General features: G+C 45.2%; 1 protein-coding gene across 8 annotated transcripts in view; it reads left to right on the top strand.

The window, feature by feature from the left end:
* Positions 1–27,748, top strand: part of CCDC85A (coiled-coil domain containing 85A) — a 691,471-nt gene that overhangs the window by 470,073 nt on the left and 193,650 nt on the right. Inside the window, exons 1-2 of one of the 8 annotated variants that reach the window (XM_005662538.3) lie at positions 14,086–15,073; positions 23,017–23,971. The exons of 2 other annotated variants lie outside the window; for them this stretch is intronic. In XM_005662538.3, coding sequence (XP_005662595.1) covers positions 14,810–15,073; positions 23,017–23,971 — 1,219 coding nt within the window. In that variant the 5' untranslated portion in view covers positions 14,086–14,809. Of the gene's footprint in view, positions 1–14,085; positions 15,074–23,016; positions 23,972–27,748 lie in introns of those variants that run through there. 5 more of the 8 variants (XM_003125122.4, XM_013996148.2, XM_005662539.3 and 2 more) reach the window with 5 other exon arrangements.

Here is a 27,748-nt window from a genome sequence, read left to right as displayed (position 1 = left end):
CCTAAAAGGACAAAAGACAAAAAAAAAAAAAAAGAAAGAAAAGAAAGAAAACTTTGTTGAATGGATGAATGAAAAAGAATCAAAAAGATGAATCTTAAAGCAATAAGACAGGAAGACAGGGCTCTCTTCTGCCCAAGCTGTGAGGGATTTCCAAAGAAACAGCTTGTTTAACATAGTACAGATTTCACTCCTTCCACAGTCTTGTTCTCCTTTGCCTCCTGAGCACTTAGAATACTACTACACTTCCTAGCCTTTTGGCAATGAGGTGAAACTGTTTGACTAGTTGAAGCCAATAAAATATACCTAAAAATGCTTTGTGTCATTTCTGTGTCCAGGCATGCCACAGCCAGTGTGCCACCTCCAAGTTCTCTCTTCTCTTCTATGCCAACCTAGGAGGTTGCATGTTCCAGATTATGCAGCTACAAGACAGCAAAATTAGACAGCCTGGGGCCCTGCAACTGTGTGGAGAGAGGGCACCCCCCTCCCTTTCTGCCAATCCACTTTGGGAGGGGTTTAGGAATATTGAAGGAGGGATTCCATTTGAAGTAATGTGGCCAGGAAAAGTCCTTTTGGAGATGTTTAAGCTGAGACCTGAAAGTCTGAAGGAAGTGAGGGAATGAGAGGCACTTGGGACAGGTTTATCCTGAGTAAAGGTCCTAACATAGGATTGGGTTTAGTTTATCAAAGGAAGCCAAGTCAGTGTCACTGAAGCAGAGTGACAAGGTGGCAGACGAGTAATAGAGATAAGGCCTGACAACTGACTGAGGGGAAGGCAGAAAGATGTGAAAGGGCCTCTAGTCTATTTTAAGGACGTTGGCTTTCATGGAGGCATTGCAGAGCTTTGAATTTTGGAATGAGCTTATTTGACTTATATTAATCTCTGCTGAGAGCTGAGCAAGGAGGGTGACAAAGGAAGAGGGAAGCTGTGCAGTTAGGAGGCTACAGTTAATAATCCAGGCATAGTGGTGGCTTGGGTTAGGGGGACAAAAATAGAAGTAGTGTGAAACAGTCAAATTCTGGATATAGTTTGAAGATAGAGGCAATAGAATTAGGATTAGATGAGGGTATGGAAGAGAAAGTCAAGGGTGACTCCATGGTTTTGGTCTGTTTAACGGGGGGAATGGAATTGTCATCTGCTGAGATGAGGAAAGCTGCAGGGAGACCAAGTTTGGGAGACTTTCAGGAGTCAGGTTTGGATGGGTTAGGCTGAGATACCCACTGGACGTGCAAGTGTTGCTGGTGGGAGAGTGTCCCAGGCTTCGCTGACAGCGAGAACAATAGGGATGATGACACTTCTTCCCTAGGAGGCTGAGGTCCAGCTTCTCTAAGGGCATTTGAGAGCCCAGTCCTTGATTTCTTGGGGGGCAGGCTGGCCTGGAATGGAGTTTCCCAGTTATTATGATTAAGCTGAGTTTTACAAGACTAGTTGTTCATCTAGAAAAATCACCTAAAATCCCCATTTCCCTAGGCTTCTGCTTCCTTGGGTCTGAGAGTCCTTCCTAGGTGTTCAGTTTTCAAGGATGAACACTGAAAGTATATTTTAAGGCAAACCAATTTATGCTTTTTCTTCCAGCATAAAAAAGACGTCAAAACCATGCTTGGTTTCTAAACCTGTTACCATAGCAAGAACTAGATTCCCCACACTTTTCCTAGTTGCATTGTTTATATTTCTTGGCTGACAACATCTAAACCTTTTTTTCTTTTTGCTCACTTGGAACTGCCATTTATTCCAATCCTTTGCTTCATGAAACATTTAAATATCATATGTATGAACCTTTTGTGGGATTTTTATACTCCACCCTCCCACCTTTTGGAGACATGATAAAAGTAGCTTTTGTGTGTTTTCTGATGCCAGCCCTACACCATTGCCCTCCAGGCATCACACTTAACCACTCCTAATTGTCGCACGTATGTTGAACTTGACAGCACCCTGTCCATGGCTGGTAAACAGTGATTCATTCCGTATGCTACAGTTCTGCACAAATGCCATTTCTGGGACTCAGTACTTGTTGAACGCTTTGCCAGTTGTAATTTCTGTTTATCTTCTCGTTCATTTACATGATTCCTTATTTTTGTGGACTCACTTGATTTTTTTGTTCTCTTCCTGCCGTTTTCTTTTTTGATTTTCTCTATTCTCTGATTCCTTGCTGAGTGGAAATGGAATGTGCCCAATAGACCTGCCAGCTCTGGGCAAAGCTGTGCTTCTCCCAGGGAAAAGCTGTGCTTTCAGTTATGCTGAGAGGAAGGGCTGTTCATTGTACCTTTGACCTGTGTAAGTCACGTAACTCAGATGCTTATCTGGGTGGCCCCAGGTAAAAAATTAAAAGGGGACTTCATTTGAACAACTCCTAAGATGAAATACCCTTTGTTGGAGTGTTATATGGAGTCCAAACCATGAGCAATACAGAAATCATGGTGGGATTGAGGGAGCTACATAGGCAGGACTATAAGTTTCCTGATTTGGAGAAGAGAAGGCCATTTCTTAGAGCAGTTCTTAACAAGGTGGCAGGGTCACTGTGTGTGCCTGTGTAGATTGTGTTCTATGCTCTTGTGTCCAGAATGCAGTCTGTGGTCCACTATGTACCTTACTTGTGATGGTTAATTTTATGTGTCCACTGGACGGGGCCACTGTGAGCTATGCATGATTCCCCCTGTGTCTGTGAGAGTGTTTCTGGATGAGATTCACATGTGAATAGGCAGACTGAGTAAAGCAGGTTGCCCTCCCCAGCGTGGGCGGCCCTCATCCAAACCGCGGAAGGCCTGAATAGAACAAAAAGGTGGAGTAAGGGAGAATTTGTTCTTGGCCTGTTTTGAGCTGAAACACTGATCTTCTCCTGCTTTTGGACTTAGATTGAAATTTATATCATCTCTCCTGCATCTACAGCTTGCAAACTATAGATCCTTGGACTTAGCTTCTATAACTTCCTTATTTCTCTCTCTCTAAATATATATAGTATATATATTTTTATATATACACACACTATATACCATATACTATAACACTACTATTGTATACACACACACACACACGGAAAGGTTGCCTTTTGCTAATTCACACAAATTTCCACATGGCCTGACCAAGGTTTCTGGCGGTGGGTGTGGAGAGGTGGGAAAGGGGCTGGTAAGTATAATTTGAAAAATTATGTCCCCCTCCATTGCCAGGTAGCTTAGTGTCTGGCTGTGATTTAAGGCTCCTGGTCTCAGCATGAATTTATAATCTGGAGGATTCTTACAACTCCAGAGGGGTGGAAGCAATTAAAGGTTTTACTTCCTTGGCTACATGAATGGTGAACCCTGAGGACACCTTTGCTGGTTGGAAAGAGACAGAACAAAATAGGGACGAGTGATAACCATACAGAGTACGGCGTGTGTGGCAGTGTGACCTTTTCAAAACATTTCACTGCTTTACTACAAGAAGTATGACAGATGTCTGTTATTATTCCTCTTTTAAAGATGCAGTAACAGAATTGCAAAGGGGCCACTTGGATGTCCCCATGGCTAGGTGGCAGCCAGGGGTCAGGCTTTCTAGTCCTGCTGCTGTCTGGGCTCCTGGGCTCCTTCTAGCCTTTCCCTGACCTGGACCTAACAGAATGCTTAGAACATTCATGCCCTATTTAGAAACATTTCATTTCTTTCAAAAAGTAGAATAATTTAGGAGCAAATCTTCCTTAAGAATAAACAGGAGATACTAGCTAAATTGTTATTTCCCCAATATGATTTTTTTTTCTACTGTACAGCATGGTGACCCAGTTACACATACATGTACACATTCTGTTTTTGCACATTATCATGCTCCATCATAAGTGACTAGACATAGTTCCCAGCACTACACAGCAGGATCTCATTGTTAATCCATTCCATCGGCAATAATTTGCATCTATTAACCCCAAGCTCCCCATCCACCCCATTCCCTCCCCTCCCCCTTGGCAACCACAAGTCTATTCTCCAAGTCCATGATTTTCTTTTCTGTGAAAAGGTTCATTTGTTCCATATATTAGATTCCAGATGTGTGGTATCATATGGTATTTGTCTTTCTCTTTCTGACTCAGTATGAGAGTCTCTAGTTCCATCCATGTTGCTGCAAATGGCATTATTTTATTCTTTTTTATGGCTGAGTAATATTCCATTATATATATATAAAACACACACACACACACACACACACCCCTTCCTAATCTAATCATCTGTCCGTGGACATTTAGGTTGTTTCCATGTCTTGGCTATTGTGAATAGTGCTGCAATGAACCTGTGGGTGCATGTGTCTTTTTTAAAGGAAAGTTTTGTCTGGATATATGCCCAAGAGTGGGATTGCTGGGTCACATGGTAGTTCGAAGGTACCTCTGTACTGCTCTCCACAGTGGTTGTACCAGCTTACATTCCCACCAACAGGGCAGGAGGGTTCCCTTTTCTCCACACCCCCTCCAGCATTTGTTATTTGTGGACTTCTTAATGATGGCGATTGTGACTGGTGTGAAGTGGTATCTCGTGGTAGTTTTGATTCGCATTTCTCTAATAATCAGGGATGTTGAGCATTTTTTTTATTTTCTTTCTTCCTTCCTTTCTCCCACCCTCCCTCTTCCTTTCTTTTTTCTTTATTTCTTAGAAAATGGACATGTTGATTTGAACTATAGTTATGTATTTTAAACTAGTTTTCTACTGTCCCTGACTAAAATCTCTTCTAACTGCTATAAAGGCAAGGATCCACACATATGCAAATGTGTACACACACACCCCCACACACACCCCCACACCCACACCCACCTCAGGAATATTTTACTCAGCAATTTTCTAAAAACACCCTCTAACTGCATGTACTCAGGGCAGGCACTGTGATATCACACAGATCACTGCAAAAGAGGGTAGATGTGAGGACATTTTTGCAGTACACGACATACTGCCTTCAAAATAAGAATTACGAATTACGATTGGTGCTCATCCCCAGCAGGGGGCGGGGGCGGGGGTGGGGGTGGGGGTTGTGGGGGAGAGCAGTGGTGATATTAGGATGCAGTGGAGAGTTCTTTGCGCCCCAGGGAGAGGATGAAAACTCAATGGACCAGAGAACCAATCTTTTGCTTTTGTTTTGCTTTCAGCTGCTACATAAATTGGTTTCATGATTTCTTGTAGTTTTACATAACCTTCCCTCCAGGGCATTTAATGCAGATTAAAGCAACACAGTCAGCCATACTTCCAGCTCTGGAAAGATCCCCTCTGAAGAATGGCACAGTCTATTTATAAGCATTAATAACAGATTCCTAAACTATTTTCTAAAGTTTCATGATCTTCATATTCACACATTATCCTAACAGGGTTGGCTAAAGTTCTAGGCCAAGAATGTTTAAGAGAAAATACTAGAGACTGATCTCAGACCACCCTCAGACTTATCTTTATCTCTGCTTATCCAGTTCCAGTTCCCAAGTCTGCACCCTCTGAGGAGCAGGAGGGAGTTTACTGAACACTCCTTGAGGAGATGAGACATTCAGGAAGGAAAGAGTAGTAAGCCCTGTTTTTCTGGTCACATCATCCTTAAGGTGTCACTGAGGTTTGAATAAGTCTGCTTCAAGTGGAACTTCTTTGAAGCTAAGGAATTCCTGAATTCTAAGAATTTTCCTCCAGTTCACCACATGCCATTGGTTTAGTTAGGTTAGCCCTTCTCAAACTTGGAAGTTCTTATAAATTGCTTGCGGAGCTTGTCAAGAGGCAGATTCCCATTCAAGACTTCTGGGGTGGTGACAGAAATATTGAATTTCCACAAGGTCTTTCATGAAGACAGAAAGACCTGGTCCACAGACCATACTGTGAATAGTCAAGGCCCAGAGTGGAGTTAATTTCTCAGGTACTGGATTCCTTTTCCATTTTTTCTTTCAATGCCACTTATGTGGCTGTAGCCTTTACTCCCTACTGCCGCCAATTCCAGCCTCATTCCTCATCTATTGCTATAAGAGTGTTTCAGGTTGGTCTAGTACTTAAGCCTGCATAGAGTTCACTCAGCCATCCTGAGGTGGTCTAACTTCTGGTTCTTTTGCATGTGCCCTGAAGATACATGTCACTTTCAGTTCCAAGGAACTTTGAGTGTGTTTTCCAGAAAGTGGAATTCCTTGGCTGACTTGAATATTATCCCAATGATTGTGGTGGTCTTTATCTTTTTTTTTTTTTTTTTTGTCTTTTTGCCATTTCTAGGGCTGCTCCCGTGGCATATGGAGGTCGAATCCAAGCTGTACCCACCAGCCTACACCAGAGCCACAGTAACGCAGGATTCGAGCCGCATCTGCAACCTACACCACAGCTCATGGCAACACCAGAGCCTTAATCCACTGAGCAAGGCCAGGAATCAAACCCACAACCTCATGGTTCCTTGTCAGATTCATTAACCACTGAGCCACGATGGGAACTCCTATCTTTTTTTCTTGATTGGGAGTGTGAATTAACTCACAGTGTATAGGAGGTAACACTAGGCCTGAATCTCATTTATAGCTTCATGTGGATAGGCAAGTGTACATATACAAGTAGGAGTTATACGGTCCTCTCAGGCATCCCAGTGAACCAGAAATGAGTGTGTGAATTGGTTGTTGTCATGACTCTCACTGCAAAGATGACAAATACAAATATTGTGAGGAGGCAGGCACAGGGTTCCTACCTGCTCTTCTGTTGATTGATTACATTAGAGTCAGCCAAGAAGCAGCCTTTGAATGCACATTTCCAGGACCTTACCCCAGACCAACTGAATCAGCATTGTGGTGGTGGCAGGAGGTTTGTACTACTATAAAGCACAGAGTAATTAGGGGCTTGTTGTGCTAGGGAGCAAATATTAAACAACCTGCAATTTATCCCATTACTAAAAGAGTTCCTGAGTGAGTACCTATGATATGTCAGGCCTAACACAAATACAGCTCCTCCCTTCATGCTTTTCCCAGATGAAAATGGAAAGTAAACAAACAAAGCAGAAATAATTGCAAATGAAAAGTGTCATAAAAGAAATGAACAAAGTGATGAACCACAGTGAAGGAGTAGGTCATTTTGATGATCTAATTAGTGATGATGTCTCTGGGGCAGTGACATTAAGGCTATGACTTGAAGGAATAGGAATTACTGGCAGCACAGTGTCCTTAGGCAGAGAGCAGCACATGCAAACATCCCTGTGGGAAAGAACATGTGTCAGCAACTTCTGTGGATGCTACCAGACAAACCAAAGAAATAAAGCTACAACTCCCTTCCTTGCAAATTATTCTGCAGCTAGGACTTCTTTCCCAGTTGCAAAGGCATAAGGATTCCCTTTCAGTCACCTTAAGAGCCTGTTCTTATTCTTTGCTTGCTCTACTGCCATTTCCAAAAACCTGGGTCTCACTGAATATACCACTGAAGACCCCTCTGCCACTCCCTGAGGGCTGTATGAAGGTTGGGGGCCCAAGAGTCCCCTGCAGACCTGTTTCTTCTGGTGAAAGTGACCATCACAATGACATTCTATGTTGACTCTGGCCTGAACCTCAGACTCCTCATCCGTAAAATGGGATAAAAACATTCATTCAATGAGATCGTGTGCCTTGCCCATGATAGTCTCTTCCAGCAAAACATGACCAGGGTATTTTGGAAGGTTCTGTTTTGAAAGGCAATGAATATACCTCAACTTTTGCTCCTTAGCTTATCTTTTTGAATTACATAGGGACATTATAAACCAACATCCCAGGTGATACTGATGCTGTCTGCCTAAGAACAGACTTCCTAATCCAACTCACACACCCTCAGGCAGCAGGTTTCTGCATTAGAAGAAAAGCAATCATATTGCACAAACCTGTGAAGAGGCATTTTCACTTGTGAGACTCTTAACTGTATCTTTCAGGAAGCTGAGCAAAGGCACTTAACACTTCCTGGGACAGGCGGGGGTGGGGGTGGGCCAGTTCTGCTGGAGTTTGCCTTGCAGGTCAGAGCTGATAGGCAGTTCCAGCTTTTAGCACTTTCTTCCTTTTCTCTACTCATGGTGTTACTGCTTCTCAAAGAGACTTCAAGAGACCAGGGCAGGCAGGCAATGGGAGTCTGGATGTTTGCGATCTGTCACTTCCCAAGACGGAGATCTCTTCTGGAGGTGGCCCTCCTTTCATGTGTTTCCTGAGTGTACACCAACATCTGGGCACCCTGGAGGCTGGGCTTCAGATGCATCTGACAACCTTTGATGATGTACCTACAATAAATACTGTACTTGCCAGGTGTGGTAGAGGGTTCATTAATGAATAGACCTATCCCTGCCTCAAAATGAACAAAAAACCCAGTAGGTATCCAACTAGCTATTAAAAAAGAAAGTCTGTGATTAACTACAATACAAGTAAAAAGGAAGTGCTCTGTTATAAATGGTGCTCTATTAGTTTCCTATTGTGGCTATAAATTTAGCATCTTTAAAAAATAGGAATTTATTATCTCACAGGAGGCCAGGAATCTGAAATGAGTCTTATGGGGCTGAAATCAAAGTTTCAGGAGGGCTGTATTTCCTTGATTCTTACAGTTTCTAGGGGCTGCCAGCATTCCTTTGCTTGTGGCCTCATCATTCCAATTCCAGCTGCTGTGGTTACATAGCCCTCTCCTCTTCTGTCTGTGAATGCTCTCTCTGCCTCTGTCCTACAAGAATACATGTGATTGCATGTGGGTCCTCCGGGATAAACTAGGGTGATAGCCCTATCTCAAGACCCTTTATGTAATCATATCTGCAGAGTCCTTTATTGCCATATAAGGTGACATTCACAGGGTCCAGGGAGTAGCACATGGATATCTTTTAGGGCATCATTTTCAACCTACCAAGGTGCCACCCTCAATCTTCCACCCTCCCTACCACCAAATGGTCTACAGCTGAACTGTCCAATTCAGAAGCCACTCATCACCTGTGGCTACTGAACACTCTAAATGTGACCCGTCTGAATTGAGATGTGCTGTAAGCACAAAATACATACTAGATTTTAAAAACTTACTACAAAAATGCAAAGCATATAATTAATAATTTTTTTTATGTTGGAGTTCCTGTAGTGGTGCTGCAGAGATGAATCCAACTAGGAACCATGAGGTTGCTGGTTCAATCACTGGCCTCGCTCAGTGGGTTAAGAATCTGGCGTTGGCATGAACTGTGGTGTAGGTTGAAGACGTGGCTTGGATCCTGTGTTGCTGTGGCTGTGGCGTAGGCTGGCAGCTGTAGGTCCGTTTCGACCCCTAGCCTGAGAATCTCCATATGCCGTGGGTGCGGTCCTAAAAAACCCCATAAATAAATAAATAAATAATTTTTTATGTTGATTATGTGTTGAAATAACATTTTAGGTATATTAGAGTAAATGAAAGCTATTATTAAAATTAGTTTCACCTGTTTCTTTTTACTATTGAAAGAAACTACTGGAAAATTTTAAATTGCATTTGTGGTTTGCATTATTTTTTATTGGACAATGTTCTACACCATCTACTATAGTAATTTTCAAACTGATGCACAGCAAAATCATGTGGGGAGTTTTAAAAACCTCAGTGTGCACACTGCACCCCAGACTCATTAAATCAGAAATGTCTAGGGAGAGGTCCATGCTTTGACATGTTTTAAACACTCTGGGTTCTTCCTATATGCAACCAAAGTTAAGAATCTGTGGAATAGAGGCCAGGAATAAGGTCAATAGTAGAAATAGTGTTCAAGGTCTAGGGATTATAGAAAATGAGTATGCCTATTTTCTTTGCAAACAACAGAAAATATGGTCTCCTGGAGTACCTTCTGCTTTCACTTTCTTCCCTGAGACACACACCTCACCCCACCTGCACAGTGCAGCTGCCAGTTTGGGGGTGTGTGTGGGGGTTGCAAAACGACTGTTCCCATGAGCCACAAGACACTGGGGATCTCAACATTGAGGGTCAGGCTGGCCAGACCTCTCTTCCTTGGGTGCTTCTGGCTGCTAGATCAACATTTCTCTAGCAGTTTCTGCCATAGGATTTGGCAGAGCAAAATACAATAAAAACCAGAAAGCTCCTAAACATTCCATTTGTGGGGCTGGAGCAAGGCAAAACATTTCCGCAGTGGCTTACAGTGGAAATGTATTTTGGAGGCCTCCATCAGTAACATCTGGTGAGGTTCCTTGCCAGAGCTGGGATTCTCAGCTACTTCCCTGCTCCACGCAATGACCATGTTCTCTGGATCTAAACTCAGAATTACGTACCAAAGCTGAAATCCAATGTACTTTCATTGAGTTTTTAAGTGTTGCCTGGGAAACTGGTTCTTGGTGGAGCAAAAAATGATGTTTCGGTAGCTGCTTGTTACTTGACACAACACATGTACAGTGAGATAAGCCTCAGGCTTGTTCATGTAGTGCGATTACTTACTTACTCTGGCATCGTCGGTGAATAAACCTGTCACCTGAGTGCATTTTGCAGCCATTTGAGACTAATTCATTAAAGCACCATATTATCCCACATTTAAACAATTTTGAAAAAATTTTGTAGTTTCCTAAACTGCAAAGCACTCCTTTGACTTCTAAATAAGCATGTACCACACAGTAATTAATGTTTTCAAAAGGAAGAGGCATTCCCAACCAGGGGGATAAAAAAACTGAACAAAAGCCCCTAGCTAGCTTGCTCCTTCCTTCGCTCTCTCCCTCCCTCCTTTCCTTATTGAGTGTGGACTCGAGGTAGGAAGCATGCCTTGTCTTAACGGAGTTTAAAGGCTAACAGAGGAGAAGAAGTCAAAGTAAATGAGAAAACATAGGGTCGATGATTGAAGACAAGACCTCTCTTTTCCTTTTGCTCCTTTCTTCCTCCCTCTCTTTACTGCCGTGTGTGCAAACACACATTTCTATTTGTGTGTATCTGGTAATTTACAAAGATACAGAGGTAGGTAAAAAATAAATTTGGAAATTTGGAGAAGGAAATTTGAAAGTAAAAAAATGATAGAAGTCAGAATTAGTCAACAAATTACATTTCTTAAGTCTTGTTTAAAGAGCTGAACGTGGGCCACGAGTTTGGATCTGCCTTCTCAACAGCCAGTACAAAGAGGAATACACATCAACTGCATAATTCACAGTCAGTCACTGTAAGAATGAAACTAATGAATTTGCCAAGAAACTGCAGTGTCACCGCAAGGGAGTGTGGGATATAATCAGCAGTGTCCTCAATAGCATCTCTCATTGCACCAAAGAGTTCTGGAGGGCATCATGAGAGTCTGTAGGGTTTGGAGAAAACAGAAAAGATGGAACGTTAAATTCTGGCCGGAGCTAAAATTTCTGCTAGGATTGAGCTGGCTTAGTCTGAATCTCTACCTATAATTATCTATAGTTCAATATTCTGTCTTAAGTGCTGAGCTAGGGGTATGCCCTGGAGGTTATGGAGATGGAGGAGGCTACTTCTGCCTTCACTGGAGAAGTATGAGCTGATGCCAGGGGCCTAGAAAAGATGGTACTCAGGGAAGGATCCAGTGTGAGTTGTCCAAGGGAAAAGGTGGCAGGGGAGTGTGTGATGGGAGGTGGGCCATGCGTGAGGGTGTGGATCTTTAGCAGTAGCCCTGGGTGGGACCCAGACTGAAGGAACAACCACCCCCTCAAGGTTAGCTCTTTCCCCTGTGAAGTATGGAAGGATAGGAGGGTGAATTCTCCCCACAGAAGGGATACATTCTCAAGTGTATCCACCTTCCTTTAGCAAAGCAAGTCCTGTGCCAAGCACAATATCATCGAGAGGGGAGATAACCCCCCTCCATGGGAGCTACTGCAAAGTTGCATGGCACAGATGGTCAAAATTATTTAGGGAGTTTGTGAAGAATGATGAGCAATGAGTTAATCTACCCTGGGGTGAAGCAGCTGAACTTGACTTTTTTTGTCTACTTGGACAGTTGTGTGGAAAGCAAATTCTCAAGAGTTGATGCTGGATTCAGAGGGACCCATAAAAATGTTCAGGTGAGACCTAGTGAGAATTCGAGTTGGACAATGGTGACCTGTGATGGATCAGTTAGTTTAAAATACAGATGAGATAAAATCATCAAGACCTAATGATTTACAGTCCTTTATGGCTGGTTTTTAGATACCTCCATTTACTGTATACAGAGTCCATCAGAAAAATTTGCATGAAACTGTTAGTTGCCTATCAAATATTTCTTTTATTTCTTTTTCTTTTTTGGCCACACCTGAGGCATATAAAAGTTCCCAGGCCAGGGATCGAGCCACAGCTGTGACCTATACAATAGCGGTGGCCATGCCAGATCCTTAACCCACTGCACTGGACTGGGCATTGAACCCACGCTGCCACAGAGACAATGCCAAATCCTTAACCCGCTGCATCACAAGGAACTCCTGTATTCTTATTTAAACAACTTTGATTTTACTTGTGGTATTAATATGTTTAACTTAAAAAATGTATCTAGCTTCCCTTGAGGCTGGGAGGTGGTCAGATGGCAGCCCCTGGCTATTAGGATATAAATGAGATTCACTGGGTCATATTACTGGGAGAACTTTTTTCATTTGCTTCTTTCTTCCTGCCTAAAATGCAGATGGACCATTTGAACTCCATGAATAAGCAGATCCCCAGAGTTCAAACTCTTGTTGTTCAAGGGTCAACAGTATTAGAGGACATTGGCTGTGGAGGAGGGGGCTGGTCAATGCATTGAGGCCATCTGTGTTTGCAAACTGGCACTTATTAAAGTCGGGCTTCTACCTCCCAGAGAGAAGGAGAGATAGGGTACCATCTTCCTTGATGATCACATTTCAAAAGGATGGCTCCGGGTCCTTGAAAAAGAATTCCTGGGTGGTAAAACTGGTAAGAAGCGGGGAGATGATCTACAGCTCAAGAGAGCAGAGAAAGATTTTACAATGGACAGTTTTCTAAAGTAAATATTCTAAGAAAAGGGAGGTCAGGATCTTTGGTCAGGAAGAAACCCATCTGATTTAAGGCCATCCAGGTGAGAGGGCAACATCACCTTTCAGGCTCTCTAGGAAGCCAGGTCTCAGATGTATCTCCCCAACTCATCGTCTCTTAACTGGGAGCAGCTTTTTCAAGGGACACACACTGACCAGCTGGTGGACGGTTTCTGATTTAGATCCTCATCCTATGGGATGGAGAAGATTGCCTCTGCACCCTGGTTTTCTCAAGGCCCCTGGGAGTAAATCCCTGAAATTTTCTGACCCTGTCTCTATCTTGGAGAGGATTCACCTAAGTGACATGCACAGGACCAAATGCACCCACTTCTTCAAGCAAAACACCTGTTTTCAGCTCAGAGAAGATTCCATGCCACTTCCTCTGAGAGTAGAACTGGGGATGGGGGAAGGGAGTCTTGTAGCCCAAAGATAGTACCCAGGGACACAGTACCCTTCCAGAAATCACCATCATAAAAAGCCGAGGCAGTAATACTGGGCCGCCTGCAGCACAGAGGAAAATGGAAATCTCCTTGGCTGGCATTTCAGCTTGTCTAAGGGGCCATGCTTTGCTCAGAGGGGAGGTGATCGCGCTGACCTTAAAATCCAGGCCTCAGGAAGCAGGAGATGAAGGTTTTTATTTTTCCCTTCGGGCTTTGATGTTTTTCAAACAAAATTATAAAAGATCCAGAACCTCCCTTTAAGCCTCTTCACACAGTAGTGGGTTTTTAGAAAAGACAAAAGCCTAGGGTGACGGGCGCCGGGGGTGGGGTGGGGATGGGGGGGAGAGATTGGACGGTCCCTAGAGAGTATTGCCCAGAAGCCTCTTTTTCCCCTTTTCAGAGTGTTAGGATTTTCTTAAACGTTCCTTCCCCAACGCCTTCCCTCGTTTCTAACACTTCCTCTCTTCTTCCATTCTCCAAAGCACAAACACTACCTTCGCGTCCTCCTAGCCATCTTTCCAGAACCCTACTTTCTGCAAATATACCACGCATCATTTTGCTCACAGCTGTTTCCCAGGCCGGGTGACGAACCTCACGTGCAGGGGGCGGAAGGAGCTACTTGTACCACACGGTGGCGCGCTCGAGCCTCTCAAAGCTGGAGTGTCTCAGGTTTTACTTCTCCCCCTCTCGCTCCTTCCGCGCCCCGGCTCCGAAGGAGCCGCGCCCCCGGCCTTCTCCGGCGGGACAGCGGGGAGCGCGCCTCGGGAGCCCAGTAGGCTGGCGAGCTGCAGCAGCGTCCGGCCGGTGCAGAGGGTGTGGGAGGTGAGGCCGGCTGCGGGCGGCCCCGGCTCCAGGCTCCTCCTCCTGCCGGTCCAGCCTTTACCCCCACCCTCCACCCTCCTCGGCTCGGAGCTGCAAATCCTAGGCTTCCCCAGCAACCTGGGAGCGGCATCGGGCACAGTGAAGGCAGTAGGGGGAGCGCAGCCGGGCGGCCGCGCTGATTCCTTGGGCATTAGTGGTGGCATTAGATTAGCCCCGGAGGCACCGCGGAGCCCGGCACGCCCCAGCGGGGGCTAGAGAAGGGAAGCCGGGGCTGTAGCTGGGCGGGGGAGAGGAAAGTGAGCTTGTCTGAGTGCGTGTGTGCGAGAGTGTGGGGGGCGACAGGTTCAATTTAGGGCTGCAGAGAGGGCAGGGGAACCGGGGTGCGGCCCCCGAGGGTCTCCCGCCGCGGCCACCGCTTCCCCGCGCCCCTCACCATGGACTTGCGCGGAGTTGGGATGCGCCTCGGCCGCAGCGCGCGGATGGCTGCCCGGCCCTGGGGGTGCGCGGGCACGCGCGCGGGAATGGCGAGGTAGGATGGCGGTCCAGCGCGACCCCTGCCGCCCCAACCCAGAGGCCCCCGGGCAGTGCAGCTGACTCGCTGGAGCGCTTAGGGGTGTGGGCGGAGGCCGCCCCGCAGCGCCAGCGTCTTCAGGAGTCGCTTCGCCTCTTCCACCCACTCGCACCTGCCACCGTGCGGATACCATGTCGAAGGCGGCAGGAGGTGCATCGGCGGCGGCGGCGGAAAGTTGTCCCCCAACCTCTGCCGGCCAGTCTGCGGCCGCCGCCGTGGAGGACCTATCCAAAGTGTCGGACGAGGAGCTGCTGCAGTGGAGCAAGGAGGAGCTGATCCGCTGCCTGCGGCGCGCAGAGGCCGAGAAGGTGAGCGCGATGCTGGACCACAGCAACCTCATCCGCGAGGTGAATCGCCGCCTGCAGCTGCACCTCGGCGAGATCCGCGGGCTCAAGGTGAGAGCCAGGCTCGGCTGGGCGGGGAGCCGGGCGCCCCTGGGAGGTGGGGCCAAACTTTCCCTCCTTCCATCAACAGGTGATTCTTCCCATTCTCCTTGTCAGCATCCCCTGCTCCCCTTTTCCCAGCCCATTGGAAACTTTTCCAAACTTTGGAGACGTTTGGTTTCCTTCTCTCCCCCATATGGGGCGCACCAGCGTCGAGCTTGGTGGCCCTCGGTGGCTGGAGGAGTGGGAGCCAAGACTGGGAGGGGAGCGAAGGGCAAGCAGAACATTTAATTTCCCAGGAAGCCTGGAACATCAGTGCTTTGGGGAGCCGGGTTACACTAAGCAGGGGAGAAAAAGCAAGCGAAGGATCGAGTCCAGGGCTACTTCGCCCTTGGGGATGGGGATATGGCTGCACTGGCGCCAAGACTTCTCCATGGGGCAGAGGCTAAGGAGAGGGCGCCAGTGCTGGAGAGGGGCTGGCAGGGCGCCCAGGGAGAAGCCGCGGCGCCACCCTCGGAGCTGGGTAGTATCACGTGGTGCAGAGGATCTTACCTCTGCCATAACATTCTGTTTTCTACCTGCTTCCATGCTTCTCCTCGAGTTCTGCTGGCGTCATCTGGGGTTGCCTGACTGTCTCATTTACCCCCAGTTTGATTATAGTTTCATCTAGCTTGCTAGGAAGGGCAGGGTTTTGAAGGGGTCAGCCAGTGATGCTTTTCTTTTGAGCCAGCCTCCGTCTTTGCTATTAGGAGAAAGAAAAGAACGAAAGAAAAAAACCAATAAAACCCCAAGCCCCCACCAACTTTATTTTCTCCTTGGAGCGTTCTGAGTGTGCCACCAGTGTGCTAGCAGGGCTGGCTGCAGCAGATGGGTGGCGGGGAACCGCCCTGCCTGAGTGTACCACAAACTTCCTCTCCTCACTGCTTGCGCTGCCGCCTCCTGGTATTCCTTCCTCTCATTGTTCTTCTTTTGTTTATAGGAAGCCAGACACAAACGAAATCACTGCAGGGACCTCAGGGAGCAAATTCCCGCAGGCACATCCCGTTCTTGTCCCCTTTCCACTCCCACTCCACCTCCTCAAGCTGTTGGACACTTTCTTAATTGCCTCAGCGTTCCTACTCTGGGATTCTGGGGCAAAGAGGAGTGGGAGGAGCAGAACGCCAGATGCTTACCTGGGTGGCAGTCCAGGTGGAGATGGTCCTCCCAGGAGGCTCTGTTATATAGTCCTTGGAGTGGGTACAGTTAGGAAGATCTCACAGTCAAAAAATCCCAAGGCTTACTCTCTCTTTTGGTTTAATTTGTTACTAATGGGGTATTTATTAAGTACCAGACTCTTGGGGAATTAAGAATCAGGCCAGTGTAGTGAGGAGATCATCTCAGAGATGGTTTGCATCTAGAATCCTCATTTGCCAGAAGGGTGAGCTTGGGTAATTAATTTTGCAGAGCCTCATTTTACTCATCAATAAAATGCAAATGATAATAAACCATTTCCTAGGGTGTTGTGACAATAAATTATGACAGTGTAGGGGAAGGTTTAATTCCGGACTTGACTACAAAAAAATGGTAGTTATTGCCATCAGAAGACAATGCATAAGTTGGAGTTCCCGTTGTGGTGCAGTGGTTAACGAATCCGAGTAGGAACCATGAGGTTGAGGGTTCAATCCCTGGCCTCGCTCCGTGGGTTAAACGATCCGGCATTGCCCTGAGCTGTGGTGTAGGTTGCAGACGCGGCTCGGATCCCGAGTTGTTGTGGTTCTGGTGTAGGCTGGTGGCTACAGCTCCGATTAGACCCCTAGCCTGGGAATCTCCATATGCCGCAGGAGCGGCCCTAGAAAAGGCAGAAAGACAAAAAAAAAAAAAAAAAAAAAGAAAAAAAAAAGAAAAAGAAAAGACAATGCATAAGTATATGTATAGTCTTGCATCTCCCAGATCTGGCTTTCTTAGGTAAAGTTGGACACAAGTATAGTTGGTAACTGTCCAATTTAATCTTCTTCCATGGTTTGAACTACAATATGACTTGGAAGAGTTTGTGATTAAATAATTAATTTCCTAGAGCTTTTGATAGTATGGAGCATTGACATAAAAGCTTAGAAGTGCTCGGATGTCCCTTTCAGTTGTGTGGATTGATGGTGACAGTGGTGGTGGGGGAACCTGGTCTTCTTTCCAGTAATTTCATTTAGAGAAATACCTATTAGGCCGGTTAAGAGCAGTTACACTTAAAGTAGGAGAGTTTCCCTGTGGTCTATAGTCATGACCTTTCATTAAAAGACTTTCTAGTTCTCTTCCTTATCAAGTTCAGAAACGATGGAAGTGGATTACTTTCTGATGCAGCTTCTACTCCCCATTGCCATCATCCTGGGGCAGCCACACGGTGGGGTGGCACCTTCGCGGCCTCTAACCCACCCTGTCAAAGGGCCAGGCTTTCTCCTCATCATCTGGCTCAGAGCTTCCCTGGACACCAGAGTGATCCATAAATGTGGTTCACTGAATAAATGATAATATGTTTGTTATTTATTTTGGTTTAACTAGAAGAAAGGGAATTTCTTTTGGCCTCATAATTTGGAACTTTTGGTTGGAGACTCTAAATTTATGGTAATTAAGGCCATAGCATATTTCTTTGTCTGGCCCCCTGCTGTGAGCTGCCTTTGAAATTACATCTAAATATTTTCAAGGCTACTAAGTGGTACCGTGGCTGTAGACAGCGGTGGATGGGAACATCAATTCTCTTCTGTTGAGGGGCCTGTGACTCTGTCCAAGCACTGAGGGACTTGTTTGTATTTCAGCATTTAGGGAGTTCCCACTGTGGCTCACAGGTTAAGAACCCAGCTAGTATCCATGAGGATTTGGGTTTGATCTCTGGCCTCTCTCAGTGGATTGCCATGAGCTGTAGCATAGGTCACAGATGCAGCTTGGATCTGGTGCTGCTGTGACTGTGGTGTAGACCGTCAGCTGCAGCTCCAATACAACCCCTAGCCCTAGCCCAGGGATGTCCATATGCCACAGGTGCAGCCCTAAAAAGAACTCCCCCCCCCAAAAAAAAAAATGAAAAGAAAAGAAAAAGAAGCACCTAGGATATAGTGCAGGGTGAGGCGGTGGGACGATGAGAAGATAAAAGTGCGGGAGTTTGACAATTTGAATAGCTTGGGCAGATAACTAACCTTTTGAGCCTCTGATTTTCCAGTCTGCTAAATGGGGATATTATTTCTGCATGAAGTTTGATAAAGGTTAAATGATACATAGATGAAGTTCATAGTGAGGTTAAATAGCTTTCTTAAGGTCACCCAGATAAAAATGTTCCAAATAAGCTGACTTTCATTTTTTTTGGCTAGTTGACCTTCTGTGGTTAGAATGTGTCGTGCTAAAAGGGGTGGAGAAAGGAGATTCCACTTTAAGTGCTGGTGCGGAAAGGGATGGATTCCTGAAAATCACATTCATGCCCTTTTGAGCATATCCCAACACTCTGACTGCTCTGGTCTGGAGTTTTAGTGGGGGATTAGGGGCAGTTGGTTCTCTATAGATTTGTCATTTGCAGCACATTAATTTTCCTCCTTGCTCCCCAACACACCAATTCGCCACCCTGCAATGATGGAAAAATAACTAATTAAAACAATCCTTTAACCACAGTGATGGTACTCGAGAGTCTCTTGTATAAAATTTAGGATGACATGAATTTCAGGTGATTATGCATTTAATCTTTTAAAATCCCACTTTAGACAGATGATAGCATGTGGTGACCTGTGGCAATATTAAAAGGACACTTATTGTTTTGAAGAAGAAAGCCAAAGACTTAAAGTGACAGATTTTAAGAAGCTAGATTGCGAGGTTATTATCAAGCTGGTTGCTTAGCTTTTCTTTAGAAGGCAAAGGAGATAGCTCAAAATTGGAGAGTAAATAATATTTGCAAGAATAATAATGGGGAAAAGGAACTGTAATAAAGAAAACTAAATAAGCCAATGCCTGCCCTCTTTTCCCCTAACTTCTCAATTCTGAGAAGTACAGCTGACACTTGCACCACACAGGTTGGAACTTCTACAGGAATATTTTCAATAGTAAATAGTACAGTGCTACATGATCTGCCATTGGTTGAATCTTGGATCTGGTGTATGAAGAACTGACTAGTAGTTATACAGCTTTTCAGTTTCACCAAGGGTCAGCATCCCTAACCCAGCTTGTTCAAGGGTCAACTATATACATTTCACTCATTTAGGGCATCAACTCCTTGAAGCCTGTGGTGGCACAAGCCCTATTTACTTCCCAGTGCTGGAGAAGACAGGAATAGTAGGATAGACAAAGGAAAATATTTTAAGATGGAAATTCAGTTAGGTGAAGAAGACCATGATTTGAACTTTCTATGCAATGCCAGGATTAAGCTAAATGTGGAATACTTTTTGAATCTGAGAAAGATTAATTTTACTGAGCTTTATTTTCTCAGAATATCCACAGCTTCTGATTTCCCATAAAGCACCAGTATCAAGGGATAATTTATTCTCTTGTTACTATAGACTCCAACATAGCGGGGGCTTGCTGAAAACAGTAATAAGAGATCTTTTCTTAGTAGCTAGAGCTGTTTTGACCACAGGCCTAGGGCTTTAAAGGGCTGGTCAGTCCATAAGCACATATTAAGTATTCACTGTATGCCATGCACCAAGTCAGGTGTGTCAAATGTGCAAAGAAAGACTTTGGAATGGACTCTGCCCTCCAGAAGCCAAGATGACTACATTAGAAAAGAAAAAGAATTATGCCCAACGAGTGCTGTAGGGAGTGTGTCTTACAGGCATTGAACAGTGAGTGGGAAAGTTACTTCATTCATTCATTCAAGTCTGGCACTGCTGCACCCCAAGTGCTGTTCTAGGACTGGTGAAGTCTTATCAGAGGAATGTCTCCTCTTAGGTAAGTTCATATATCGGAGAAAACAATTATTTTTATTTTTTTGTTGGAAACTTAGACCTAATCAAGGTTCACAATAAGCTGGCTCAGAGGGAGCTAAAGGTTAAAAGGCAGGAGAAAGCCTTTCAGGCCTGGCCCAAGGGTTTATTCATTTTTCCTGGCAAAGGGCAGGTGACGGGGTTGATGGACAGGAGAGGCGTCACCTTCAGGGAGAGTTTTTGAAGGTCGGTCTGGCCAGAGAGAGCTTGGATGGAAGTGAGCGAGGGAAGTTAGGGGCTGGGGCAGACCAAGTCAGGGAGGCTGGGGGTGGTGGGGTGGTGGGGTGGTGGGGGAGGGCTTTTGGAAACAGCCAGGCCCAGGGTCAGAGAGTGGCAGTGAGAAGCAGAAGGACTAGATGGACAATGGACACAAGGATACAATTGTTGGTAATGCCAGGAGTTCCAATTGTGTTGAAAACTAAGCCGCACAGATTCTCTTCCTCCTCAGGCCTTGAAAATCACCCCCATCAGCTGCATGACTACGAGGAGGTGCCAGGCATGGTTGGCAGATGTTTTCTAGTTAATGTCAGGGGGAAGTGTTAGAATCCACCTGAGTTCGAGGGAATCAAGTCCCCTCTCTGAGCACTTCTGTGACGACAGTCACAAAACCAGAGGTTTTCAGGCTCTGTGAACCAGAGGAAATTTTAGGTAGCTGCCCCTTTGCTGTCCCCCTTTTCACCCACATCAAACTGTGGAGCTTCAGTCACCAGTTAACCCCCTTTACTAGATGTGTGAATGGAGAGTAAGTGGGGATTTCACAGTTAATTCTGAATTTCTTGGTTTCAGGTATTTCCATTGGGGGTGCTGTGTTCTGGAGTCACAGAGGTGAACAGAATGGATAAGTCTTTATTTCATGACTCTGGTCAAATGAGGATGGAGACTTGTCTACTAGTCACACTGTACCATGTGTGATTAGAAATTGTAATAAATGAAACAGAGGGGAAGTTGCAGGGGTTCTGGTGGAGCACAGAAAGGGACCTGACGTAGATTAGTGGTCATGGACAGCTTCTATTGACAAGTGCCATAAAGTGAGACCCAAAGGTTGTGTAGAAGGCTGGGGGAAGCATTCCAAGTAAAAGGGGTGAAGAGCTTGTCCCATAGGCCCTGAGACAAGGCCAGGATGGGCGAGGCTCAATGCCTGATAGGGAGGGATGTTTTTCCTTGTCACCAGCTGCTGTGGGTGCCAGCAACCATCATCTCCCTCTGCCTGGACTCACCTTGGAGCCCCCTAGCTTGTCTTCCAGTTTCCATCTTATGCTGTCGCCCTCTCTTTCATCTACCCCCATTTCCCCCTCAGTAGTCTGTTTTCTGCACTGAATGATGATTATTCTTTATAGAACGAACCGCATCATAGCAGTCCTCTGTCCTCAGCTTGCCAACAATCCAAAGCCTTTCCTGTGGCTGATGAGGCCAGCATTACCCAGCCCTGGTACCCACCCCTTGGACCTCACCTTCCAGACATTCCCAGCTCTGCTCCCCCACTCCGCTGCTTATTCTCTGGACTTTAGGCCCATGGTCCTTGATGCAGCTCAAGCCACGTTTTTCTCAGGGCTTTGATACCTGCCTTCCTCTCTGCCTGAAATCATCTTTTGCTCCTTGATTTCACCCTCTTTGCCCAAATGTGTTCCTTCTTCTCAGAGGTGTCTTCCATTAAAAGATAGTAACTTTTAGGAGTTCCTTGGTAGCCTAGCAGTTAAGGATTCAGTGTTGTCACTGCTGTGGCTCAGGTTTAAAACCTTGGCTTGGGAATGTCCACATGCCCAGGCATGGCAAAACAAAAAAAAAAAAAAAAAAGAAGAAGAAGAAAAATAGACATTATGTTCTATACTTGTATTTTTGGCAAGTCTTTCCCTCCAGAATGAAAGCCATAGAATGTCAAGGTCTTTGCTGTGTCAACTGGTCTATCCCTAGTCCCTGGACTGGTAGCCAACATGTAATAGGTGCTTACTAGATATTTGTGAATAAATCACCATTCATTTTGGAGAAGTCGTCTCATTAAGGGGATTGGGGGCCTTGTGAGACTTAAATAATTTATACTTCATCTTAAGGACAGTGAAACCCTTTAGAGAGAGTTTTAAGCATGATAGTGACAAGGTAAATTTCAGAGGTAATGTTCAGGAGATGTGTTTGGCTTGGAAGTGGGAGGTGAGGGAGAAGGAGGTGCCAGGCATAACCGCAGGTTCTTATGAAGAGCAACAGGATGGGTGGAGGTGGCATTGGCTGAGAGGTATGATCTGAGGAGGGGAGTTTGAATATCACATAAGAGCTCAGTGTTGTGTGAGTTTGGGTGAGATGCCTAGGAGATGTGCAGGGGGGATGGCAAGTAGGGGTTGGATGTGCAGGGTTGAAACTCCACCAGAGGGCAGTTGTGCTGGTCCCTAGTTGGGTATTGGGGCTACTCACCCCATGTCATGGACTGAATACTGAGGCATTGCTTGTTGTTTTCACTGATGAAAGGCTTGTTGCCTCAGAGTTTTTAAGCCTTTCATGGGTCACAAGCTGCCTTCCTTGAAGGCAGGGCAGGGAGCCTTGCTTATTTGTTTTTTTAAAGTTTTATTGAAGCGTAGTTGCTTTACAATGTTATGATAATTTCTTTTGTACAATGAAGTGATTCAGTTATACACATACACATATCCATTCTTTTCCAGATTCTTTTCAGGGAGCCTTTTTTCTCACTGATTTCCTGTTAATGAACTGGCTGCTCCCTAAACTGATGAGATGACCTGCAACAAGTGAAGCTTTTCGAGATCCAGTTTTTCCCTTCTTTCAAAGAACCACAGTAATCATTATCCCCTGAGTGGTGAGAAGTAGATGAGATAATGCAAGCAAAGCATTGGGCAGGGAGCATAATCAATACCCATTATTTTTTATTTTTATGGATAGCTACCCATCTTTAGTTTCCTCTCACCTTCTCGCTTCCTGACATCACAGAGAATTGACAGGTTCTGGGCTCCCTGGCTCCCAAGTAGTCTGAGCCTGTTGCTACCTCCTGTGGGAACCTCACTTAAATAGCTGGGTGTCTCTTTTCAGGATATTAACCAGAAACTCCAGGAGGACAACCAGGAACTGAGGGACCTCTGCTGTTTCCTGGATGATGACCGGCAGAAGGGCAAGAGGGTGTCTCGGGAGTGGCAGAGACTGGGCCGCTACACGGCTGGGGTGATGCACAAGGAAGTGGCCTTATACTTGCAGAAGCTGAAGGAGCTGGAGGTGAAGCAGGAGGAAGTGGTGAAGGAGAATATGGAGCTCAAGGAGCTGTGTGTGCTGCTGGATGAGGAGAAGGGTGCGGGCTGCGCGGGCAGCCGCTGCTCCATCGACAGCCAGGCCAGCCTGTGCCAGCTCACTGCCACCTCAGCGCCCTATGTGCGGGATGTGGGCGATGGCAGCAGCACCTCCAGCACGGGCAGCACCGACAGCCCCGATCACAAACACCATGCCAGCGGAGGCAGCCCTGAGCACTTGCAGAAGCCCCGGGGCGAGGGCAGCCCAGAGCACTCTAAGCACAGGAGCACCAGCCCCGAGCATCTGCAGAAACCCCGGGCCCCAGGGACCCCAGATCACCCCAAAGCACTCAAAGGACCCAGCCCCGAGCACCACAAACCCTTGTGCAAGGGCAGCCCGGAACAGCAAAGGCACCCCCACGCGGGGAGCAGCCCTGAAACCCTGCCGAAGCACGTGCTAAGTGGGAGCCCCGAGCACTTCCAGAAGCACAGGCCCGGAGGCAGCCCCGAGCATGCCAGGCATAGCGGAGGGAGCCCTGAGCATCTTCAGAAACACGCCCTCGGTGGAAGCCTGGAGCATCTACCCAGAGCCAGGGGCACCAGCCCGGAGCACCTCAAACAGCATTATGGGGGAAGCCCGGATCACAAACACGTGGGCGGAGGTGGCGGCGGCAGCGGCGGAGGCAGCAGGGAGGGCACCCTTCGAAGGCAGGCGCAAGAGGATGTGTCACCCCATCACCGGAATGTCTACAGTGGCATGAACGGTGGGTCAGTACGTGCTAGGGCACTGTTTTGCCTGGGGCAGCTCCATGGAGAGTTACGAATGATGAAGGGGGCTTTCCAGCCACATTAGAAAGTGCAGGTGCTGGTGTGGAGGTGGGTTGGGGAGAGGAGCACACATTTGTCCCCCAAATCATGATGTGTGTTTCTCCCCCTCATTTGTTCCAGTCTATACAGTTACCAGTCAGGTAGCCTGGAGAGGATTGAGGAGGAGGGGCAGAGAAAGAGAGGATCAGTAATTCCTGGCCCCCTGAGTAGCCAGGGTGAGGTTTGTGGGTATTGAAGATCAAAGTAGAACCAATCTAAGATTCCTCATTCTCGAACCTTTTCCTGGTTGTGTGCAGTTTCCTACAGGGCTGTCTTGAAACAGGTGATCAAAGGTTTCTGAATACTGTCAACAGTTTATGTACAGGAAGAACTGAATATTTATTATGAAAAAACAGTAACATAAAAAATGAACTAGGATATCCTTAAACAGGTTTGATGCTGGGTTGCCTGAATGCCTCTAAATATGCCTACATATGCCTTACTTTACCTTGAGGATGTTTTCTTGTGTTGGGGGCCTTTGCATGAATCTGTGACTTTCCTTTGTATCTGGAATGTATCAAATGATTTCCTTCCCTACTCACTCAAAACTCACTCAACCCTGTCACCAAACTCCTTTAAACCAATTTGGAATAGCATGCTCTTTCACATGGTGAGTCATCTTTTTGGTTGTTTAAATGTTCCCCTTTAAAACATACAGATGTGTTTGGACATGTCTTGGGTTTCCAAAGTGTAACATCCACTGCATTTGCTAAGGCAGCTCTAAGCCCATTTCTGAACCTTTTGGAAGAAGTTTAATTTTCTGCATCTTGGTTCTGAAGCCACTTTGAACGCAAGAGAGGGAGAAGAAAAACGTTTCTTGAAAAAAAAAAAAAACCTCAAAATTATTTGATGTTCCCTGTAGCTGAGTTAAAATAAAAATGATTGCTTTTACGAAGTGGGGTTTTTGCATCCGAAATATCTGAAGTTTTTTGCTTTGTTTGAAAGCTGCCCCAGAGTCTATGTGCAGTCAGCTCTGAGTGGTGGTGGAGGCTGCCAATTTTAGCAGTGACATGAAGGGGTAAATTTTCAATATTGTACTTGAGGATTTGCCTGCTGGATTCCATTTCATCTTAATCCTTTTCTCATGGTGCTGAAAATTGACTCCTGAAGCTTGGCTTCTAATGCATTCAATGTTCTTTTATGTGCAGATGGAACCAGAAAGAGTGGGAAAGATAGGGTGCTGTTGCTTTCTTGGTTTTGTGTGCCTGGGAGAAGCCAGTTCACCTGTTGCTTTAAGGTTTCCTGGCTGGTGGAGGTGGGGGAGGCTTTTACTTTGTTGACTGAGCCCTCCCTCACTCTTTCCATAAGACTCTGAGATGCTGTGTCTGGCTGTCATTTAAAAAAATGTTTGGTTGTGTTGCTATCACAAGATGGGCCATCTGCCAGGAAACTTGTGTTCAGGGGGTAATGGGTTAACAGGAAGGTAAAGTTAATGGCTTTTCCATTTCTTGATTACATTTTAGTGAGCATGAGAAGAAAATGTATGTGCTATTTTGAGGAAACTTTCTATCTTGAACCAAAAAAAAATACTTAGGGGCAGGTGGTTCACTCACAAAACAATTCTTCTCTTTAAGAGAGGGCTTATTTAAATAAAGAACTCTAATCAATGTTTGATATAACTTACAAGAAAGGATTTTAGGTGCAGTTTTAAAGCAATGCTTTGTATAAAATAAGGTCTACCTCTAGATAATGATATTTCATTGTGGAATCTCATTGCTTGGGTTCAGCGATAAATTTCATGGTCAGGAAATTTTAAAAAACATTTAAAATTTAGTTAAAAATTTGATGTAACATAAATGCTTTATTTAGAATGACATGTAGTCTAATTGGATTTACTTCAAATTTTCTCATTCTTAAGTGACAGATCTTCTGACAGTTGATATCCTCACCGAAGTATATTTGTAGTAAATTTGCATTGCATTTTTATTTCAATAATTAATTGGAAAATGAGGAGGCGCGAGGAGATATTTATGGATCATCAGCCTATAAACTTGAGCATCGGTAGCTTGTATTTATCCTGCTGTTGCAAATTAATTTTTGATATGGATGGTAAGACATGATTTTTTTTTCATATTTTTAAATCCCCACACACTTTGGTTGAATTATTGGCTTATAAACAGCTAGGAACCAGCAGCGGGGTAAATCCCAAATTACAGATTGGCTTAGTCATTTACAGAGTCCTTCTGTGGGGGCACTTGGTGTGAGAGGTGAGTGTTTTGGATGAGCACTTGAATGTTTTTGCAAGAGCACAAAACAGGTAAAAGGAGGTCGGAAGAGTGTCAGCATTATGGCAGAATGAAACAGAGGTGAAATTTATATTGATGGGATATTGGCTTGTTGGTAAGATTATACATTCTGTCCCAAAAGACGCACATGTACACACTGAGGGAACATCAATGAAAACAGTTGTTGCTTTAGTTGGCTGTGCCTTGAGCATCTGTTAAATCTTCTTGTGTTTTCTGTTACAAACTACATGGATAAAGTAGTTGATGAACTTGATATCCAAGAGTGTCCTTTGCTTGAGACAGTTGGCTTAACTTCCAACTGGGTGCAAAGAATTTTGAATATTTTTCTCTCTTAAAAATACCTGTATTTATATAATCATTTTTAAACTAGTAGCTGACTAAAAAACAACAGAAGACAAAACAAATGAAAAAAAAAAAACCCTCATGATTGAACAAAATGCTCATAAATGTATTTACTTTTGAAGTTACTTAAATATTTTCCATTTGTAGAGTTGCATTTGCAAAGAGGAAGTGGGTTCAGCTCTTATCACATCTGGACGTTAAGGCATTTGTTTTTTCATCCAAGTTATTTGCTGTATTCTAGATTTATAAATTAAGTAATTGATGGCCACTTCTAGCTATAAATGTACACAGACCGTTGGCCTTAACTGTTGAGAATGAAGGACTCACTTACCCAATTTCATTGGATTTCATCGAAATCCAAGATGGACTTAACTTTTTTAGGTGAAAGTGTTAGCTTCTGCAGTGCAGTCAAGGGGTTTTTCCTCTGGATACCAGCTGGCATATCTTTGCTTTGTAACAGACAACTCTTTAGCCCAGATCAGGATGTTGTGGATGAATCAGTTTCTAGCAATAGCTCTGTTTGTTGTTGACCTTCCAGACAGAGAGGTCCTTGCCCATTGGACACTGTGAATCCAGATGAAAAAGTAATAAAAATACTTTTTTTTTTTTTTTTTAAATTTCTGGAGGCACAGATAGCTAGTTACCAGCAACTGAGAAAGAGATATTTAGAAGGAGAAACATTATTATCTTCCTTCTAAAAAAAGTTTGCTAGTTATCTTGGTGGGTCTAAGGTACTTTCCCATCGTAGTGCATATGCCTGTGGACATGCTTTGTGTCCCCTTCAACATTGCCCTTCCCAGTGAGAACACACATGAGGAAGTTAATCTGTGTCAGACAAGATCCATTTAGAACTACCTGTGGTCTTGCTAGGTGGGGTTCAGGGTTGTAAGTCTTCCTCCTGAAAGCTGCTTCTTGCTACTTGTCTTTTGTGAGAGTGAAACCTAGCATAGAAAGAGCAGGCTGTTTGTCTCACCAACTTTTTCTCTAGAGCAGGATTTCTCCATAGTGGCCCTTGGGACCAGATCATTCCTTGATGTGAGGTGTTATCTCGTGCATGTTGGGAGATATAATAGCATCCCAGGCTCT

Source organism: Sus scrofa, chromosome 3 (genome assembly GCF_000003025.6).
Source record: "Sus scrofa isolate TJ Tabasco breed Duroc chromosome 3, Sscrofa11.1, whole genome shotgun sequence".
Lineage (NCBI taxonomy): Eukaryota > Metazoa > Chordata > Mammalia > Artiodactyla > Suidae > Sus > Sus scrofa.
The sequence above is the reverse complement of the archived record's forward strand: the minus strand, read 5'-3'. Positions and strand labels throughout refer to the sequence as shown.